Source organism: Equus quagga, chromosome 11, assembly GCF_021613505.1.
Source record: "Equus quagga isolate Etosha38 chromosome 11, UCLA_HA_Equagga_1.0, whole genome shotgun sequence".
NCBI classification, from domain to species: Eukaryota; Metazoa; Chordata; class Mammalia; order Perissodactyla; family Equidae; genus Equus; species Equus quagga.
The window spans coordinates 103573671-103593083 of NC_060277.1; the positions used below are offsets into that span (position 1 = coordinate 103573671).

Sequence of the window (19413 nt, forward strand, 5' to 3'; positions counted from 1 at the left end):
ATTATTTCATAAACTTTCCAACTAATATTCAGCACATTCTTTTTTTGTTATGTAAGTGAGCCAAAAAGTAGAAAAATTTCCTAAACAGTAAGTAAAATATTAATGGGATTTATGAGTATGCTAAATCAGGACGTCTAGCTCCTAGATTCAAAGCTTATTTGAAATAATTTATTACTTTATTATGTATATCTGAAATAGATATTCTATCTGCTTCCTAAAAGTACTATACCAATAAATGTGCCACTCACATGTAAATATATGAAGTATATTTAAAAGTATGTTATGTATATTAAAATTTGTTAAATACAGTAGTCATTTGCCTTTAATATTTGTCGAATCATGCAACATTAGATTTCGGTATAAAGCATAACAGTAGCAAAGACATAAAAATATTATAGAAGGTAGAGATTCTTAAAAAAATTAATTGGCTCCATTTACATTTGGTCTTTGATGATAAATTCTTTTTTGCACATCAGAGAATAGTTGCTTCTTCCCTAGAGCAAAGTACAGGGTTTTTTTCTCCCTCATTCTCTTAAAGTTTGTATTTCTGCCCAAGTAATAAATGAGTTTCAGTTTCTGTGGCCTCTGCTTCAGAGAACTTCTCTTAGGGTGAGCTTTTGAAATATGATTAGATCTTAATTCTTTAACTAGTTCCATAAGCTTGTTTCACAGTTTGCTTTCTTATTCAGTGAATAGGGTGGAAATTCATGTGAATCTTATGTGATCATTTAGGGGTGTTAGCCACGTAAATATATGTGTTGCAATGGTGAGAAAATTAGTCCTTCTGAATTACAGTGAGGGCAGAAAATCAACTGTCCCATGCTATTCTTTAGGTTGTCTATCATTAAATACACATTATTTTTGTCCACAGTAATGATCACAGTTATTAAATCTGTATAGACAGAAAATGCATCTAATACTAATTTGGCATATTCAGAAATAGGGCCAAATTCAGGAATATAAGCACTTTTTCTGAGAATAGATCCACCAATGTTTACTGAGTAGATACTCAATAAATGGTGATAATAATGATACCACAGCCCTTTTCCAAAACTGTTCAGTTTCTTCCTTCTTTAATAAAGGATGTGGCTTCTCCATGGGACTCTTACGAAATAAATAGTCACTGACAAAACCCAAAACAGTGGATTCCTGTTAGATTCTGGTTCTGAGTAAAGTAACTATATAGAATGACTCGAGCAGGGGCCAGCCCCGTGGCCGAGTGGTTAAGTTCGCGTGCTCTGCATCAGCAGCCCAGGGTTTCGCCGGTTCGGATCCTAGGCGCGGACGTGGCACCGCTCATCAAGCCATGCCTTGGCAGTGTCCCACATGCCATAACTAGAAGGACCCACAACTGAGATATACAACTATGTACTGGGGGGCTTTGGGGAGAAGAAGAAAGAAAGAAAGAAATAAAAACATTGGCAACAGATGTTAACTCAGATGCCAATCTTTAAAAAAAAATTTTTAAATGACAACTGATTTTCTAGAAATGAATTAAAACGGAAGAGTCACTGAATATGGAGTGCTGACATTTGCCAATGCTTTGCTATTTAGACTAGTTGCCATTTTCTTAAGTTGGGATTGATATGTAATGATGGAAAAGAAAAAAATCCTTTAATTAAATTACCATTTCTTACAATGATTGTTTCAAACTGAGAACTTATCCTTGACTCAAAATAAGATTTAAAAGTTTTAGGATGCAACTTTATTTTATTCATATCTGTATCCTTGCCTGGCACATTCAATAAATGTTTGTTCACTTCTGGTTCTGATTATTTGTTTCAAGAAGGGGCTTTGAAATTAGAACTGTGATCATCTGAAGTCTTGTAAATGGCAATCTACCCACTAATCCTCGATTAAGTGGTTGATCTTGGAGAATGTCTTATGATGAAGAGAATTAGTATGATCAAGTCGTGGATGGATTAAACCCTTTTCAAGATTCAATTCAATAAACATTAAGTGCCCAATGAATGCAAAGCACTATAAATATTTCATTAAATGAACAACAAATAGAAACTTTATTTATTATATTAATTTTTAATCCAGTCTGAAAGTTAAAGGATGTGGAAGTGAAAGTAATGACAGCTTCTTTAAAACATTGATATTCTGTTTGAGCCAGCATAGTAATCTGCAAGGCATAATTATATATAATCTCTAACTTAGCTTTCATGTTTTTAAGTAAAATTTTATCATTTAATACAGTATTTGGAAAAAGTTACCACTCTAACTGCAATGTGAGAAAAGTAATATTTTTCTCTGAAGTGGTATTAAATTATATCTTTAAAAAGTTATTTTTTATAATCAACTTGAAATATTTCAATTACCTTAAAATGTCTTAAAATATCTATGACATATAAAATAAATTATATTTACCTAGGCAAAAAGTAGTGTGGATACCTTCTCTCAAACATTTATGCTCAGTTTCTATTTTGCCCCAAAATATCTTTCATCTCTTCTTAGAAGAGATAATAAATATGGTAAATCATATTTTAAAAATACTCATAAACCTTTCCACTTTATCTCCCCCCTCCACCTTACCTTTCATGTGCTAAGTGGAGATGAAGAAATAGAAAGCTATCTTTTTCTCCCACAACTATCAAAAATCTTACCAACTCAGCCCATACATGTACTTTTTTTGCCATTAATTCATTAAACAATATTTTCCAAACAACTACTAAGGGCAAAACAATGATGCCAAAACCATAAGCTCTGTTCATAATCTATTAGGAAAGATAAGACGTGTTTTCAAAAGACTATATAAGCATCATGCATATTACCAGGACTGTAAATACAAAAGAAAGAAAAACAAATCACTTCTAAAGGATATGAGCAAAGAAGGCATTAGCATTTGAACTAGTCTTTGTTTGTACACTGGCAGATTAGAGAAAAACATGATAGCAGACGAATGGAGACTGCAGAGCAATGAAGGAGTCTGGAAAACCCCATTAATCCATATTAGAAAATGTTTATTCATTTGTTCAATAGTTATTGGTTGTATTATTGGTCCTGGGATATATGAGTTAATAGAATACACAAAGATTCCTGTCTTTGAGGAGTTATCCTAACAGGATAAAGTTAGTGTTTGGGAATGTTGAAGCAGAAGAGAGATGTGGGCTCCATATCATTAAGGACCCTGAATAGCACGCCATGGAGTTTGGACTTGGTAAGCAAGATTCTTCAGCGGCGGAGTAATCAGCAGGGGTTCGGGGTAGACTAGAGGTTGGCTAAATGTGGAAGCAGGGGGACAAGTCGGGAAAATAGTGTTGGCATGAGGTAGAGAAAAAACTGAATTCTGGGTAAAGCAGGGGAAATGTTAAGACAATAAACTGAAGCAAAAGCAGTACTTTTAAATGCATGGAGAGGCAGAATGTGGTCCCACGTAACACAGTGAAGCCGTGAGGACAGTGCTGCTTGCTCTTCTTCACGTACTCCGTTGAAAATCTGTTGAAATATTTAGATCCTCTTCCAAAAGTGTGTATATAAAATATAGCTAAAACTTTGCGTAAAATTTTAGGGGGCGTCCATAGACTCTTAAAGCCTATCCGTGGACCTCAGATTAAGAATCTTCATAAGAAGGTAGAGAACTTCCATCAGAAAATGCTTATTGAGCACCTACTATTTATAAGGCATTTAACATTGGCCTTGGTGTGCAGTGGGGTGGAAGAAGGGATGAGGAATGACTATAGCACACCTCCTACTCTCAGAGTATAGAGAATTGTAGAGATGTTGAATTTTCATGTTGCCGGAGAGGCACCATAGATTGAGTGGCTAGTAGGCAGTTGGAAATCAAAACAGGAACTCAGGAAATATGGACAATAAATAGAGGTGTAGTTGTTAAGATTAAAATCATCACTGAGTGACAGAAAGCCCCAAATAATAGTGGTTTAAACCAGATAGTTTATGTGTTTCTCACAAAGAAGACCAGCTAAGCCATTCAAGTCATGGTCTGCCTTACTCCTGTACCATCTCTATGGTGTGGCCCTCATCTTTGTGGTCCAAGGTCACATCCTAGGCCTATGCAGTGGCTTGGAAATTGGACAAAGAAGAATCAAAGGTCACGTACTTACTGCCTCTTAAGGAAGAAGCTGCCATACAACGCTTCTACTTACATGGGCAGGACTTGGTCACATGGCCACATGCAGCTGCAAAGGAGTCTGGAAAATATAGTGTTCATTCTGTGCAGCACGTACCCAATGAAAAACTTTATTCCTACAGAAGAAGGGGAGACTAGATATTGTGGAAAGAACTAGCATATTCTTTTTCACAAAGAAATAGGAATTAAAATAAAAAGCTGTTTTTTCTATTATATTCACAAGAATTATTTTAAAATCAAAATACTTAATCCTTACAAGTATATAGTGTAATGGGCATTTCAGACACTGGTGTATGATGGTAAATTGATACAACCTTTCTGGAAAGCACTTTAAAGAGCTTTAAAAATGTTCCGGTACCTTGACTTAGTAATTCCACTTCTTGATATTTCTCTTAAAAATATAATCGGCACTGCAGTGAAACATTATGTATGCAGACACAGACCATAGTGTTATTTATCATGATAAAATATTAGAAACAATCTAAATAATCCAGTAATAGAGGAATGGTTCAATAGGTCATGCTATATCCTGTCAGTGTCTGAAATACAAAGCTGAATTTATCGCTCACCACAATAAGGGACAGCTATGCTGGTCAGGCACAGTCTCTCTGAGCAGGCAGACTGCTGATCTTGTGTGGAGTGTTTGGGTGGGTTAGAATTCAGCGGTGGGGAAGTGCGGACTTTCAGAGTCCTGGCTTGATGTCATCGGTAGAAGCAAGGTGACTTGTGTGAGACGTGCTGACTGGCTGACCCTCAGAGGTGTATGTGTTAGACTGAGTCTGTCTCTGATTGGCCAGCTTTCAGAAGTGAGGGGTTGATGCCTCTTGGTTGGCTGCAAAAGTGTGCTCACCAAAGCGAGCTGTCATTGATTCATTGAATACATTTAAAACCAGTTCTGATGGCTACTTGTTACCGTGGCTACAGAACAATGTCTTTTCCTAAATTTGTGGGAACATGTTTTATTCTTGACTCATATGATGAAATATTAAGCTTTTAAAAATTATGTTTTGAAATGATGTTAATTCTATGGAAAAATGCTTATGATATAATGCTAAGTGGGAAAAACTGATAAGAATGCTTTTGCCCTCCTGCCCCCCTCTCCTTTCGTGCTCCCAGATTTTGCATGCAGAGGCTGCACTGATGTGAATGAGCACATTTCTGGCCATGTTTGCTGGTGAGCAGGGTCCCTGTCACTCTTGCATGGCTCTGCGTTCCTCTGTTCCCTCATCCGTGCTGTGCGGGGATGAGAGGACTGGGGCCTCCTCAGGGGGGGCCTGGTCGCCTCTCCTTAGGCCTACGCGAGCTTGCTGTGGCTTCAAGTTCTCTTACCCTCTGCTTGGCCAAGCCATGGGCACATGTTAATTCAAGCTTGGAAGGAGGGAGTCTGGACCTCATGAGGCTTGGGGACCCCAGGTGACTCACCACATTAACGGCACTGGGCACAGAACCAGCCTATAATAAAGTGGCATTTTCTCTCTTAATTGCTACCATTGCTTTCATGAGCATCTTTTTTTTGGAGAGGAGGCATGGTGGCAAGCCAGGATCTGAGCCAAATGCCACCAAAGTCTCACCCTAACCCTTAATAGTGATAGACCTGAAAAGGGTAAATATCAGGCCATAAACTCAGATGTGCTTGTTTTACTCAATCTCAATTTCTGTTTTGAGTCGCTGTTGGGCTGCGTGTCAAAAACTTAGTCCTTGTCTTCAGTCACCTCAGACCTTGGTCACTCTCCCACTTCCCCAGGACAGCATGTAAGCCCAGGGGCTCTATCAAGCTGTGGTGCACTGGATGAGGCATGTGGTCCTGTGATCCTGGGCATCACCTCCACCTAAGCATCCAGTGAGACATCTGTTGTCCCCGTTGATTTTTGGTAGTCAGTTGATATGAGTCTCAGTTCTCTGTAATCCCTCCTTCCTCTTTGGAAGCCCCTCAGACCTTGCATTCTCTTTGCTACATCCATGCTGCTCTCAGACACCCAGTAAGTTGTATATTCTTCCTTCTCACTGTCAGGGAGAGGTGTGAGCCCACAGAGAACTGGGTACAGCAGTCTTGCTGGCCTTGTGACACAAAAAATTGAATGTTATAAAAATAGCCTCTTATTATAGCAATAAGAAGGTCATTGATGAGTTGAAAGGTGGGGACAGGAGTCAAATTCAGGCCATAAGTAAGGAATGGGCAGTCACCAAGCTGTTCAGTAAATATTTCCTGAATAAATGAAAATGCAGGCAGAGGGGTGATTACCTTTTGAAGAAATGTGGCTTTGAAGGCAGAAAAGAAGGCACAGTGCCTCAGATACACCATGTTCCTTCAAGATTTTGTACACGTTGCTCCTTTCACCTGGAATTTTCTTCTCTTTCTTTTTCAATTGGTTGATTCCTGTTCATTCCCAGCTGATAACTTTGAGCAAGTTTTTAACCTTTCTGTCTCTCAGTTTCACTATCTATTAGTGAAGATAATAATCACGCCTACCTCACGGAGTCTTTGAGAGTTGGATCTGTTAATATATGTAAGGCATCTAAACAGTGTGTGTCAGTAGAATAAGAGCAAAATCAACATTAGTTGTTGTTGCTATCATCATCATCATCATTATCCTTTAATATTCATCTCCTTAGAAAAGTCTTCTCTGATGCGAGATATCTCCTAGTCTTTCCCTAATGACACCTCTGCATAGTTCTTTTGTGGCACTTCTGCTGTATTTCATTTACTCCCTTATTGTCTCCTCCCCAACTGCGTTAAATCTTTTACCTCTGTAAGCATACAGTGCCGACACAGAGGAGGCACTCAAAATAAACGTTTGTGAAACTGTTACAGGGATGTGTCAGGATTTCAGGGAGGGCTATGTGTGTGGGGGAAAAACTAGCCGTTTTATAAGCACGTGGAAATGAGTCAACGTGGCGGAAGATATTGATGATATGAAAGGAAGGAAGACTGGAGAGAACTAATGGTCTAAGGCTTTGATGGTGGGAAGAGGCAGCATACATGTTTTGCTGGAGGAACATTGTTCCTTTAACCAGTTATCGTAATGTAATTTCACCTATTCTGTTTGCTGGAAAAGTTGATGTGGAGGTGATGTTATTTCTTCCTTAGATGTTTGATAGAATTCACTAGTGAAGCAACTTGGGCCTGAATGTAGGTGTATTTGTGTGTGTGTGTGTGTGTTTAATACATATAGGAACATAGGATTCTGAGTTTTCTATTTCTTCTTGAATTACTTTTGGTAATTTGTATCATTTAAGAGATTTATGCATTTTGTCTAAATTTTCAAAAATTTGGGGGAATGTGTTATTCTTAATATTTCCTTGTTGCCCTTTTAATGCTTGTAGAGTCTGATAGTGATGTCCCTTCTCTCTCATTCCTGATAATGGTAACTTATATCTTCTCTCTGTTGATTGTCGTTAGTCTATCTAGAGGTTTATCAATTTCATTGATCTCTTCTCAAAGAACCAGCTTTTGGTTTCATTGTTTTTCTCTACTTTTCTGTTTTCTATTTCATTGATTTCTACTCTTACATTTATTATTTTCTTTCTTCTGCTTAGTTTGTCTTTAATTTGCTATTCTTTTTCAGACTTCTTCATGGGAAGCTTATATCAGTTATTTTAGATCTTCCTTCTTTGCTAATAAAATAATTCAAAGTTAAAACATTTCTTCTAAGCACTTATTTAGTGGTGTTCTCCAAATACTATGCTTTCATTAATTTGAAAACATTTTCTAATTATCCTTGTGATTTCTTCTTTGAATCGTAGAAATTAGGTGTATATTTTTTATTTTCCAAATATTTGGGGAATATCAGATACATTTCTATTATATATTCCTAATTGAATTTCATTGTAGTCGGAGAATATACTCTGTATGATTTCAATCCTTTTATAATTTATTGAAATTTTTGTAGCCCATATTATGGTCTGTCTTAATTAATGGTCAGCTTGGTTGACAGCATTTTTCAGATCATCTATATCCTCCCACTTTTTCTTTCTGCTTTTTCTGCCGATTCCTGAGAGAGGAGGGTTGGAATCTCCTCAATTATAACTTGCAGATTTGCCTGTTTCTCCTTTCAGTTCTGTCAGTCTTTGCCTCGTGTGTTCTGAAGCTCTTGAAATTAGGTACATACATGTTAGGATTTTTGTATCATTTTTATGAATTGAATTATTTATCATTATTAAATATCCATTTTTTTTTCTGCCAAGCATCTTTGTTCTCACATCTGCCTTGATATTAGCATAGTCACTCCACTTTTCTTATGGTTACTGTTTGCATGGTGCATCTTTCTTCATCCTTTTAATTCTAATTTTTTTAAATATTTAAAGTGTTTATCTTGAAAATACCATGTTGTTACACCTTCTTTTAAATCAATCTGACAATCTTTGTCATTTAGATGGAATTTTTAAGCCATTTATATTTAATATAATTATTGATATTATTGGCTTTTAAGCTACTATTACACTATTTGTTTTCTATTTGTCCCGTCTTTTCTTTGTTCCTTTTTTCCTCTCTTCATACCTTTATTGGATTCATTGAGTACTTCTTAATGTACCATTTTATTTCTACTATTGGCTTATTAGATATACCTCTTCATTGTTTTTTTATGATTTGCATCTTTATTACAGTCTGCCTTCACGTACTATTGTACCAGTTTACATAAAATGTAAGTACCTTAATAACAGAATGCCTCCATTTCCCTATTCCTATCCTGTTTCTGCATATATTATAAACCCCAAAATATACTTTTATTATTTTTGCTTTTTTTTTTTTTGAGGAAGATTGGCCCTGAGCTAACATCTGTTGTCGATCTTCCTCTTTTTTTACTTGAGGAAGAGTAGCCCTGAGCTAATGTCAGTGCCAGTCTTCCTCCACTTTATATGTGGGTTTCCACCACAGCATGGCTGACAAGTGGTGCAGGCCCATGCCTGGGATCCAAACCCATGAACCCAGGCCACTGAAGTGGAATGCACTGAACTTAACCACTACACCATGGGGCCAGCCCCTATTATTTTTGCTTTTAACAGTAAATTATTATTCAAAGAAATTTTAAAATAAGAAAAAAGGTAATTTATAGTTACACACGTATTTTCTATGTCCAGCACTCTTAATTCCTTTGAGCTGATCTGGGTTTTCACTTGGTGGCATTTTCCATCTGCCTGAACAACTTTCTTTAACCTTTTAGGTAGTGCAGGTCTGCTGGCGACCAATTCTCTCAGACCTTTGTTTGAAGATATTTATATTTCATCTTCAGTTTGGAAGGATATTTTCACTAAATGTGCAATTCTAGATTGACAGACTTTTTCTTTCAGCGCTTTGAAGGTTCCTCATGTTATCTTCTGACCAGCATAGTTTCAGATGAGAAATCCTCAGTCATTTTTATCTTTTATCTTTTAATTATTTTTCTCTGCCTGCATTTAAGATTTTTGTCTTTATTTCTATTCCTGCCATTTGATTATGATGGATCTTGATGTGGTTTTCTTTGTGTTTATCTTTTTTGTCCATTGTCCTTCTGTGACTTGTGGGTTTATAGTTTTCTTCATATTGGAAAATTTTCAGCCATTTGTCTTCAAATATTTCCCCGAACCTTTCTCCTTCGGGTATACAATTACACTTATGTTAGATGATGTGATATATTCTCAGAGATTACTGAGACGGTTCATTAAATTCAGGTTTTTGTCTCTCTGGAAATCATTTGGATATTTAAAATGCTGTTTCTTCATATTCACTGATCTTTTCTTCTATAATGCCAAATCTGTTATTAATCCCATACAGTGAAATCTTCCTTTCAGATAATATATTACTGTGCTCTAGTCTATTTAGTTCTTTTTTGTATCTTCCATTTCTCTCCTCATTATGTTTACTTTTTTGTTAAAATATTTGAGTGTTTTTGTTTATTATTTTGCTGAGGAAGATTCACCCTGAGCTAACATCTGTTGCCATTCTTCCTCTTTTTGCTGAGGAAGATTGTCCCTGTGCTAACATTGGTTGCCAATAATCCTCTATTTTGTGTGTGGGTCACTACCACAGCATGGCTGCTGACAAGTGGTGTAGATATACACCCAGGAAACCAAACCGGGACCACTGAAGCAGAGCATGCTGAACTTAACCACTAGGCCACGGGGCCAGCCCCTTGAGTGTTTTTCATAGCTATTTTAAAGACTGTGTCTACTAATTCCACCATTTCTGTCATTTCTAGATCTAACTCTATTGACTGATTTTTCTTCTATTTATGGCTCACATATTCCTGCTGCCTCTCATGTCTGCTTGTCTTTTAATGGATACTGAATATTGTAAAATTTATGTTGTTGAATGCTGGATTTTCTTGACTTCTTTTAGAAAATATTAGACTCTGTTTAGGAAGTAGTTACTTGTAGATGAGCAGTTTGATCCATTTGAGGCTTGTTTTTAAACTTCATTAAAGCAGATTTAAAGTTGACGTTACTCTAAGGCTAGTTTAGCCCCATGACTGAAGTGTGACCTTCCTGGATGTTCTGTGAGGACTCTCCATTCTGGCTGGTCAGAACTGAAACATCTCTCCGCTTTGTGTGAGCTTTGGGAATTGTTTATCTTAAAGCTCACCAGTCACATTTTACTTGGCCTTACAGAACTTGACTCTGCACACGCACAGCTGAGTATCAACAACAGACCCGAGAGGAACCCATGTAGATGTCTGAAGCTCTTTCTCTGCATAGCTCGCTCCTATCTAGTGCTCTGCCCCCACCAATTCCAGGGGCCTCAGCCTTCTTGAACTCCAGGCTTGGTCTCCTTGATTCACAGTGCTGCTGTGCTTGCTTGGATTCCCTTTCCCTGTGTTCAGGCCCAGAATGTGCCGCCAGGGAGAGGGCAGGAGTGATTGTAGGGCTTGCTTTTGTTTCCCGTCTCTTCACAGGGTCACAATCCTGTGCTGCTTATTTTTTGCAGTTTTCTAGCTGTTTACTGTGGCAGATTAAGTATGGTCCCTGTCCTCCATTGTGGCCTGAGTGGAAATCATGAATTTTATTTATGCTTCACAAATTCGTACCTTTATTTTAAGGTAAAATATAGAGATTTTCAAATTTGAAAATTTCGTAAATATTTTAAATTAAATATAAATATTTGTTGAATTCTCTGAATGTCTTTGTTCATAGGGTAGTACACAGTTATATATTAACATCTGGCATCAACTGGTCATAACTGTATTTACAGAGTTTGAAGATGCTTCAGATGGATGCCTTCAAAGCTTTTGAGTAGAAAATACTGCATAATAATCTGAGCTTTATGATATGTTTTAAGAATCTAGGAAGAAGCTCTTCTTTTTAATCCTGAAAGCAAATACTTTATTCAAAAACTTATGCTATTATATTTTAAAGAAATATATCTGGGGGCTGGCCCCGTGGCCAAGTGGTTAAGTTCGCATGCTCCGCTTCAGCGGCCCAGGGTTTTTGCTGGTTTGGATCCTGGGCACAGACATGGCACCACTCATCAAGCCATGCTGAGGTGGTGTCCCACATGCCACAACTAGAAGGACCCACAACTAAAATGTACAACTATTTACGGGGGGGATTTGCAGAGAAAAAGCAGGAAAAAAATAAAAACAAAGATTGGCAATAGTTGTTAGCTCAGGTGACAATCTTTAAAAAAAGTTTTTTTAAAGAAATATATCTTTGTAAGATCAGGGCTTGCCTTAAATATAAGTATTCTAGAGGAGTCTCCTAATTTTCTTCCCTCAGATCCCCTTCCTAGAAATCATGAATGCCTGAACTTTCACCATTAATGAAAGAAAATGGACAATAAAGGAATGAAGGACTTTTTAAAATTAAGATATAATGCCAAGAATCCTGCAAAAAGTAGCATTTCAAGATGATTAACAACCATTGACACGTTTGTGAATATTGATTGGTTTGTTACTTTCCGGTAGGGTTTTAAGGCCAAGATTTTGATAGGAATTGCGTAGAGAAAGTGGACCAACACATTGGGCTCTTTAACAAGGAAGAATGACCTGAGGAGAAAGCCCTAGACAATCAGAGGGGAATTGAGTGGTTGGTGGAGGATGGAGGGCATGACCAACCATAAACGGGAGCAGTGAAGAGGAGCTAGAGATTGAAATAACAGCAACAACAAAACAGCTTTGCTCACTTCAAGATTATGATATTCCTCTCTTCTGTTTTTCTGCGTCTGTTTAGGTCATGCTTCAGATAATTGTTTGAAAACTGTATTTCTATACAGTGAGGATAGCTATGAAAATAAGACTTGCATTAAAATAACTAACCCTAACTTAATTTTATGCATGGAAATGAAATGTACGGTCAGTACCATCTTGAAAATAGAATTATTCAAAAAATGTTTTAGTGACAGCTTGCATGATAAATTAGCTCTAAATTTTCAACCATGCTAAACCAGAACTTTTTAGATTTATTTAAGATGAACTCAGAAATCCAGGCAGCTGTGATTTAGGCTCAAATAAATAGTAAAAACCTTTAAGACTGATGAATTAATTTTATTTCTTCAATTAGTCTCATTGTTCTCCCCAGTATTGATTCTGCTCCATTTTGCTATTACCAAGTTCTAGAGCTCTTCATATATTACCAACTGGTCTCACTTTAAATTCAACATTAGTGAATTCAAGTGGGCCCTAATGCTGCATGGTGTTTTGGGACTCATACTATATTCCTCAGTCCCTGTCCTTTCCCACTTTCCTAGATGACTCTTGGTACCCCTCCCTCACACCTCGAGTCTCCCCACAGTCTCTTCTACTGTCCTCATGCTTAGCTGATGAATCTTTCCTCCCGCTTCATGGAGAAGATGGAAGTAATCCAAAGTTCCCACTGCTATTACTAGGGGCAGTTTAGCTGCACTCCTAGCAAAGGCCATCTTCCCCGTGCGTGCTCTGGATCCTACCCCCTCTCCTTTACTCGAGGACACATCTCCAGTAAATCTCTGGCATCATCTAGTTTTCCCTCTCTACTGCCAGATCTTTCCCATCAGCTATTAGTTCTCTTGTCTTAAAAAAAAACAAGCAGACAAAGAAATCAGCCCTTTCTTTACACACTTCCCCTGTAGCTTCCAGCCCATTTCTCGCCTTCCTTTTATAACAAAACCCAACAACTTGTCTGTATCTGCTCTAATTTCTCCTCCTCTCTTGAGCTGTCTCTAATCTAGCTTTCATCCTTGCCACTGCACCCAAAATTGCTTTTATCCAAATCACCAATGTCCTCCACTTTGCTTAAGCCTTATGGTCATTTCTCAGTCCTCGCTTTGCATGACCTCTCTGTAGCATTTGACACAGTTGAATAGTCCTTGAAACACTTTCTTTACTTGGCTTCAGGATTCCATATTCTGATTTCGTATCCCTCTGGCCATTACTTCTGTTTGCTTTCCTTCTCATCTCTAGACTCCTAACATTTGCAGGTCAAGGCTCAGTATACTTAGACTTCTCCTTCTGTATACACTCGATGCCTTGAGATCTCATCCAGTAGCATACTGCTATATGCCACTTATATACTGGTGGTGTGTGAATTTATACTTCTAACCCACACCTCTCCCCTCAACTCCAGACTCAAGTATCCAAATATTCACTTCACACCAGATTCTGATAGGTGTCTCCAAGCTTAATGTGTCCAAAACTGATCTCGTGATCTTCCCCCCGAAACCGTTTCCACCCATAGTTTTTCTGATGTAAGGTAATGACAACACTGTTCTTCTAGTTGCTTGGGATAAAAGTCTTGAAGTCATCCTTGATTCATCTCTTTTTTTCATAATGCATATCCACTTGGTTCTGCTTTAAAATCTTTCTCAGAATATGACCCTTCTTGCCCTTCCTCTGTTACCCTCCTGGATTCTTTGCAATAGCCCCCAACTGGCTCCTCTGCTTAAGTCTTGCCTCAAACAGGAGCTGGAGTGATCCCTTAACATTAAAGCATGTCAGCCCCGTACTAAAAACTTCATGACTCTCCACGTCGCTCATATGAAAACCACATTCCTTACAACTGCCTGTAACACCATGTAGGATCTGGCCCCTCATTCTCTCTCAGACCTCATCTTGTCCAAGGGAGATTTTGCTCACTAATCCAACCACACTGGCCACCTCACTGTGCCTTGAAAATGCCTTACACACTCTTGCCTCAGGGGCTTTGCACTGGCTTTCCCTGTGCCTGGAGTGCTCTTTCCTCTAGACTTTACCACGACTCCCGCATCTCCTGCAGGTCTTTGCTCATATATCATCCTCTCAGCGAGGCCTTCCCTAACTTCCATGTTTTTAAAATTGTAAACTACCTCCTACCTTTCATCCCTTCTCATCTCTCTTCCCTGCTTTATCCTTCTCCATAGCACTTGCACCATCTAAAATACTATTACTTGTATAAGGTATTTTGTTTACTCTCCAGGACAGAAGTTCCATAAAAGTAGGGAGGGATTTTGGTCTGTTTAATTCGCTGCTCTAGTCCTGATTGCCTGGAGTGGATGAATGGATTGGATAGTTAGTTGTAATGGAACTTATTTAAGTTTGTGGGGTTCTGGGCCTGGCTGGTCACACACTCATGGAAAGTAACTGCAGCTGAGACACAGGCTGTCCTGCATTAACCAGCATCTCCGAATCTGACTTTTTTAGAGCAAAGTAACTCAATGTATGACACTATAATTTTTATATTTTCTAGTGAGTAAATATTTTTAAAGCACTTAGAACAGTGCCTGGCACATGGTAAGAGCTCTTTTAAGTGTTTATTAAATAAGCAACAAATACTTTATCAATAATTTGGTGATTAAAAAAATGGCAGAATGTGAACCAAGACAAATAAACCTCAAGAGGTTCAGGGTGGCCTTAATTCTATAATGGAGAGTGACTTTATTATTATAGAGCTAGAATAGAGTCTGATGGCTTACTAGGAAAAAGAGCAATAGTCACCTATCTTCTCTACTCTGGGGAAAAAGTACTGAGTGTACTCAGTGAGATTATACATGCAATTTATGGAGTAAACTGAAGAATTGATTTTGAACTTAAGTCCCTAAAACACATGGCTATTGTCTCAGTCATCTCGGGTTGCTTTAACAAAACACCATAAACTCGGTGGCTTATTAGGAACAGAAGTTTATTTCTGACAGCTCTGGAAGCTGGAAGGCTGAGATCAGGGTGCCAGCATGCTCGATTGAGTTCTGGTGAGGACTCCGGGTTGTAGCCTGCCATCTTCTCGTTGTATCCCCACATGGCAGAAAGAGAACCAACTCTCCGACCTCTTCTTATAAGGGCATTAATCCCATTCATGAGGGCTCCACCCTCATGACCCAGTGACCTCTCAAAGTCCTCACCTCCAAATACCATCACATTGGGATTAGGGTTTCAAAAATATGCGTTTATTCCATGTCCTCCCCTGTGCACCCCTGGTTTGCTCTGTGGAGAGATGGAATGAGAGAAGGGACCCATTTCGTTTTGCTGAGGGCAAAAATGAAAACGGGATTGTGTAAGAGTCTACATCCTGAACACCCGGGTGCCCTTGTGGAAACATTGGCGCCAGATCTGTGCTGCACGTAGTCAGCTGGAGGATTCAGCTCTAGGCAAAATGGTCCAAGAAGAGTGTCCAGTCGTATACTGACATGACAGGGTCCAGGCCCCTTTGTGACACCATGTGATGATGCCCACCTATCCCCACGCCTACCCATTTTTTGTTTTTTGAGGAAGATTAGCCTTGAGCTAACATCTGCCACCAGTCCTCCTCTTTTTGCTGAGGAAGACTGGCCTTGAGCTAACATCTGTGCCCATCTTCCTCCACTTTATATGTGGGATGCCTACCACAGCATGGCTTGACAAGTGGTGTGTAGGTCCACACCCAGGATCTGAACCGGCGAACCACGGGCCGCCAAAGTGGAACCTGCGAACTTAACTGCTGTGCCACCAAGCCGGCCCCTGAGCTTGCCAATTTTAGATGGGCTCACTTTAAATGTGAAAAAATGCCAAAGGTCACCAGATAATTGAGGAAAGTATCTAAAAGGAAAAACAGAGACCAAAACAGGCAGGCAAAGTAAATAAATAAAAAGAACTCAGAAAAAAACCCACAGATACTCTAGAGAGCAGGAAAAAAATGTGTGTGTGTATATATATATATATATGTGTGTGTGTGTGTGTGTGTGTGTATAGAGATGTAGACAAACAGATATGTATAGGTATATATGAAACAAATAACCTCAGGAGAAATAGGGACTATCTGGAGAGGCACTAAGCTCTGTGCTTTAGCTGGTGCAGCACCCATGCGCTGCTGCGTGGGACTGAGTCTTGGCTGCATCACTTCCCAACAGTGTTACTTAAACCTCTCTGTGCCTCAGTTTCCTGATCTGTAAAAAGGTGAGTGATGATACTATTCAGAGAACAAAAACCTCTTGTAAATTACCAATAGTATGGCAGAATTTTTAAAAAATCCAATAGAAACATTAAAACTGAAAGTTGAAAAATCTCTGTGAAAGATTAGAAAGACAAAGAAATGGAAAATAGGAACAATATGCAAAAGAGGTGCTAAGACTGAGAGGTCCAACAATCAGAGCTGCAGAGAGAGACAGACAAGAGAGAGAGACCAGGGAAAAAGAGAGGCAAGTATGAGAGTAATGACCGGAACCTTTTCTAGAAATGAAGGACACAAGCGCAGAGTGGAAAGACCTACGTAGTGCCGACACAATGGATGAAAAAAGGGCCAATCTAGAGCATGTCACTGTGACATTTCCAAACACTAAAGAGAAAGTGAAGATCCCAAAGGCTTCCAGAGAGCGGGAAAGCAGGTCACATACAAAGGCTCAGAACTCAGGTGGCAAAGGAGATCATCAGGTTCTAAGCAATGTGGACTTAAGCTGGGAAGGCCACCCTACTTCCAGGACATAAAAATTGTTTGATTTAAATATATTTGTCACTTCAAAAACTAGTTCTCGTGTGTTAGGCAGGGTGGGGCTCCACTCTTTGCTCAGTAAATCTAAAAATCTCCTATCTGCCTCTGTCTAGGAGCATCTGTTTCTTTTATCTTTAAACTAAGGGAAAGAGGACTAAATTTGCCTTCTTTCTTTCCTTCTCCTCCAGTTCCCTCTGCCCTCTCTTCTTTCTCATTTTCCTTTGTTTCTTCTCCCTTTCCCTTACTGTACCTCCTGAGCCTTCACACGTTTGCTGTGTCTATTTCTGTCTCTCCTTCTCTCTTTCTCTTTCTCTCCACAGAAGTCTGTGTTTGTCTAATAATTGGCAGGAGAGATCCTTTTTTTTTTTTTTGCTTTTTGCTTTTTGCTTTTTAAGTGATGAATAGTTGGCGTTAGATCAAAGGCAAGCCCTGTGGTTTTCTGGCTGCCCCAGAAGGGCGGTGCAGCTGGCAGCCGTCCCAGCTGCCTGGTGATAGGCATGTGGAACAGATACCAAGCTCACAGGTCACCGTGTGTGTGTCTGTTTGTGTCCGTTGTGTTTTTCAGGCCAACTGCAGGCTGAAGCAGATTGAGAAGGAGTATACTCAGAAGCTTGCCAAATCTTCGCAGGTAAGAACGTTAAAAAAAAAAACCAAAACAAACAAAAAAGAAATCTGCACATAAATGCATTTCTAATTTAGAGTTAAACTTAATTCTTTTCAGTTTTTCAAGGATTGGTATCATATTTTTGATAGGTTTATGGATAAATAAAATATGCTTTTAATATTTGTCTTATTAAAAATTTTTTTTAAATTAGGCATATTAAACCATTTCAACCAATACACACGCACCCGCACACACACACACATATACACACAGACTCAGATGTTGTAAAACCAGCCTGTGCACTTGAACAAGCCCAGGCTGAAACACATTTCCCAAGAGCAGGGGATACACACCTACCGTTGTGATGTAAGCAGTTTGATACCATCTGTGCTTTTCTGCACTATTCCATTTTGCTGCACCCAAAGACTGTTTAACAGCAAAACTCAAAATGACAAGTATTTTGGGTTAAATCAGCAGCTCAACTGCTGCCTCCTTTTGGGAAACAGAAGAATTATAAGTCCCTACATCCATATCTTGCTGTATGTTGTTACTACATTAATTTTAGTATAAGAAAAGCCAATAGTTGAATGCTTGTCTCTGCTTGACGTAAGATGCCTAGAGTACTTTTTCTGTGTAAGTTATTATAATGATACCCTGTAATATCATTTAGAGACTCCCAGGCATTCCTTAGTTGTATAAGTAGTTCTAGAATAAATATAAATACTTCTTTTCACTTTACCGAGGAATAGATTAAGCCATTTAATTTTGGGGGCATGATATCTAATGATTTTTTTAAATCGGCTTTTCTTAGTGTTTTGCGTGCATACAGTGATATGTGGTAGTAAAATGAAGTTTACATACCACTTTATGAGTTACCACACAGTGGTAGTAACAACAACACAACAACAAAATGATCATAAAACCAAGAATGTTTATGGGACACTAACCATACCGACTCGTTCAGTCTTCATTCACAATAACTCTGGGCTTGGGAACTATTATTGGCCCCATTTTTCCAGTTGAGAAAACTGAGACTCAGAGAAGTGAGGTGACACAAGTTAGCAAGTAACTAAGCCAGGACGCAACCTGGATCTGACTTTGGAATGGAAGTTCTGAACCTTGACACCATCAGCGTGACCAATCCCACACACTTTTAATATGGCAAAGCTTTGGTGATAATTCTCATGAAATTTGTTAGATTCTACAATTATTTCTAAAATGTATATATTATGTAATTCACATCCCATTAGGAAAGCAAAAAGTCTTTAAGTGAAGAGTCGTATGTGTTTGTTTAAATGATGATGCTTCTGTCTTGATCACGATTATTCTAGACCTTCCTTGAGGAAAGAATATGAGGAAATATCATTTGTAATCCACTGAGAAACATTCTTATAATCAAAAGAAATCTTATTACTCCAAAAGTTAAAGTTTAAACTAAAACATGAAAAGCCCCAGCTGGCATCCCCGCAGATCCTGCTTGTTTTGCTTTATATTAAATGAGGGAGGCAGACCGAAAGTGAGATAGAAGATAGCTAACAGAAAGGCTTAGATGATGGGAGTGTAAGCAGGAGTGTTTCAGTTTATCTAAAGCAATGTATGAAGAAGCCTGAGGAGCTCATAGTAAAGTGAATTAGATGTCACTTAGTGTGGAGGAAAGCCCAGGCTTTGGAGTCCCATAGGCCTGGATTTGAATTTGAATACTGGCCCTACCATTTACATGACCTTGAGCGAGTTCCTTGCCCTCTCTGGAATTCAGTTTCCTCATTTTTAAAATGGGGGAGTAGTACTTACCTCCTAGGATAGTTTTAAGTATTAAGTAACACAATGACAAAAAAGTGCTTAGAACAGAGCCTAGAACATGGTAAAGCATTTAATAGCTGTTAGCTCTTATAGT

The 19413-nt window shown here is 38.6% G+C and overlaps 1 protein-coding gene across 4 annotated transcripts in view; it reads left to right on the forward strand.

Moving 5' to 3' along the window:
- The window catches only part of CEP112 (centrosomal protein 112), a 460069-nt gene that overhangs the window by 341662 nt on the left and 98994 nt on the right, over positions 1-19413 (forward strand). For all 4 annotated transcript variants that reach the window (XM_046677462.1, XM_046677465.1, XM_046677464.1 and 1 more), the window contains one exon: positions 17481-17543. In XM_046677462.1, the coding sequence (XP_046533418.1) occupies positions 17481-17543 (63 nt within the window). The remainder of the gene's footprint in view (positions 1-17480; positions 17544-19413) is intronic.